General features: G+C 36.2%; 1 protein-coding gene across 1 annotated transcript; it reads left to right on the top strand.

Moving 5' to 3' along the window:
- The first annotated feature begins 615 nt into the window (after nt 1-615).
- Nucleotides 616-2,041, top strand: LOC132275262 (uncharacterized). Its single transcript, XM_059776722.1, has one exon. It carries the CDS (start codon nt 660-662, stop codon nt 1,848-1,850), a length of 1,191 nt encoding a protein of 396 aa, XP_059632705.1. The 5' UTR covers nt 616-659; the 3' UTR covers nt 1,851-2,041.
- The last annotated feature ends 318 nt before the right edge of the window (nt 2,042-2,359 follow it).

Here is a 2,359-nt window from a genome sequence, read left to right on the forward strand (position 1 = left end):
GTGCATTCACCATTTAAATTAGGGCTTGATAATCCTTGGCTTAGTAAGCATGTTCTAAGCTACATTTTAGTTTAGGTAGTTGATCATGTGAACCTTTGATGGTTTATTCTTGCCTTTCTAATTAAATGAACCTCTTAAGGATATTATAGCAACCTAGTATTGTTATGTATCATGACTATCATATATGTTGTTTTCCCCTTAAATTAATCTTAACCTAGCATGTGTAGAGGGATGGAGGTGGATTCATTTCCCTAGCCTTCTTTACTTGTACTCACTCCCTTGAATTCTTGCAATTTACTGTTTTATGCACTTTTAATTTCCTAGCTTAAGTGACATCCAACAAAACCTCTATACACCCTTCATCATTCTAAGAATGATTCTAGACATTTAGGTTGTATTAGACTAGCGTAGTCCCTGTGGTTCGACTTACCCGACCAATAGCCCTATTTTACAATGATTCGTGCTATTGCGAAGGTTGATGTTAATTGACCAACCGATCATTAGGTCTTCTTAACCTTCGCTTCTGAATCAGCCAAAGTGGACTTATCATCACAGCGCAAGAGGAGGAGTAGATATTGCTGGTTCAAGAGCACCACCTGCTAAGATTAGCGATCGGGTGAGTTCCTCTTCTTAACAGTTTTTATCACATTTGATCCCCAATGATTAATATTTACACTAAAACACTGGTTTGTTTTAGATGTTCTCTTTTAGATTATACAATCCATAAATTGTATGTTCTTCAAAACCATCCACTGTCTTCACCTCTCAAATCCATCTCAACTTTCACAAATCAACACTCTTTTACTGTCAATTACCTCATCAATTCATGTGGGTTCAGTCCACAAACTGCTATTTCTACCTCCAAAAAAATCAATTTTAAAACCCTAGACAAACCAGATTCAGTTCTCAACTTCTTCATGAACCATGGATTCAGCAAAACCCAGATCTCAACTCTCATCAGAAAATGCCCACAATTTCTCACATATGATCCCAATAAAACCCTTTTGCCCAAATTTGACTTCTTTTACTCCACTGGCATTTCCAGCAATAACCTCGCCAGGACATTATCCACTAACCCAAAGATCTTGACTCATAGCTTGAAAAACCAAATCATCCCATCTTACAATTTGTTGAAGAGTTTTTTTCATTCCAATGAAAAGTTTATGGCGACCTTTAAACGATATCCTGAGATTTTAGGTCACAATTCTATTATATTTCCCAACATTGACGTTTTGAGACAACATGGTGTGCCAGAATCGAATATTGTGTACTTACTTACTACTCAGCCTAGGTCCTTCATAATAAAGCTGGATAGATTCAATGAGGTAGTGGAGGATGTTAAGAAAAGGGGTTTCAACCATTCAAACATCAATTTTGTTATAGCGGTCCAGGTATTGTTGGCATTGAGCACATCAACATGGAAAAGGAAGATGGAGGTTTATGAGAAGTGGGGTTGGTCTGAGGAAGAAATAATGTTGGCTTTTACAAAATTTCCGTGGTGTATGATGATATCTGAGGAGAAGATAATGGCGGTGCTGAATTTTTATGTGAACACAATGGGTTGGGAGTCTTCCCTAATTGCCCATCGTCCATTATTAATGTCACTGAGCTTGGGTAAGAGGATAATTCCCAGGTGTTCAGTACTTCAAGTTTTGTTGTCCAAAGGTTTGATTAAGATTCCCATTAGCTTACATACATTGTTGGAGTCCACAGAGAGTATGTTCCTCAATAAGTATGTGACCTGTTATGAGGAAGCTCCTCAGTTGTTGAAACTATATCAAGAAAAATTGGACCTTTCAAAATTACATGGTCATGATTATGAAGGTAAGAGTGGAACATATCAGTTGTAAAATATATTCTTCCTAACTGAAGTGGCTTACACATCCCCTGTACTTCTTCTCGTTTCCACCCTCTTCTCTCACAGCTCCACCTTTTCGAATTAGGTCTTTATGAATGGTTTTTTTTTTCTTTGGATTATAATTATCTTAGTTTGATTGTTTTGGCAAGTATTTATTCAATTTCATTAGGAAATGTGTAGAGATTTTTTGTTGCACTAATATATCTTTCTTTAATCATGTATGATTTAGCTGAATGATATATATAATTATATATATATATTTTGGTACAACTCTGTCTTTGCGAGATCTTCTTAACCTTTAATTTGAAGCATAGACAAACTAAATTACTGTCATGTTCCAGGTAGATTGCTGATTTAATTCAATTCTACTTACTAAGCAGCTGCTGTGGGATTTAGTGATAATCTGCGTATAGCTATTCTTCATGTTCGTGTTAATGGGCCTTTAGACATGCATGTATCATACAGTTTGATTTCAGGGTAGTTTTAGAGGTTGCCATGTGA

Source organism: Cornus florida, unplaced genomic scaffold, assembly GCF_030987335.1.
Source record: "Cornus florida cultivar Cherokee Brave unplaced genomic scaffold, ASM3098733v1 CherokeeBrave_3.0.0_Hap2_Chr09, whole genome shotgun sequence".
Taxonomy (NCBI): domain Eukaryota; kingdom Viridiplantae; phylum Streptophyta; class Magnoliopsida; order Cornales; family Cornaceae; genus Cornus; species Cornus florida.

Excerpts from the sequence above, each read along its gene's own strand:
- LOC132275262 (XM_059776722.1), top strand. The coding sequence starts at position 660 with ATGATTAATATTTACACTAAAACACTGGTTTGTTTTAGATGTTCTCTT.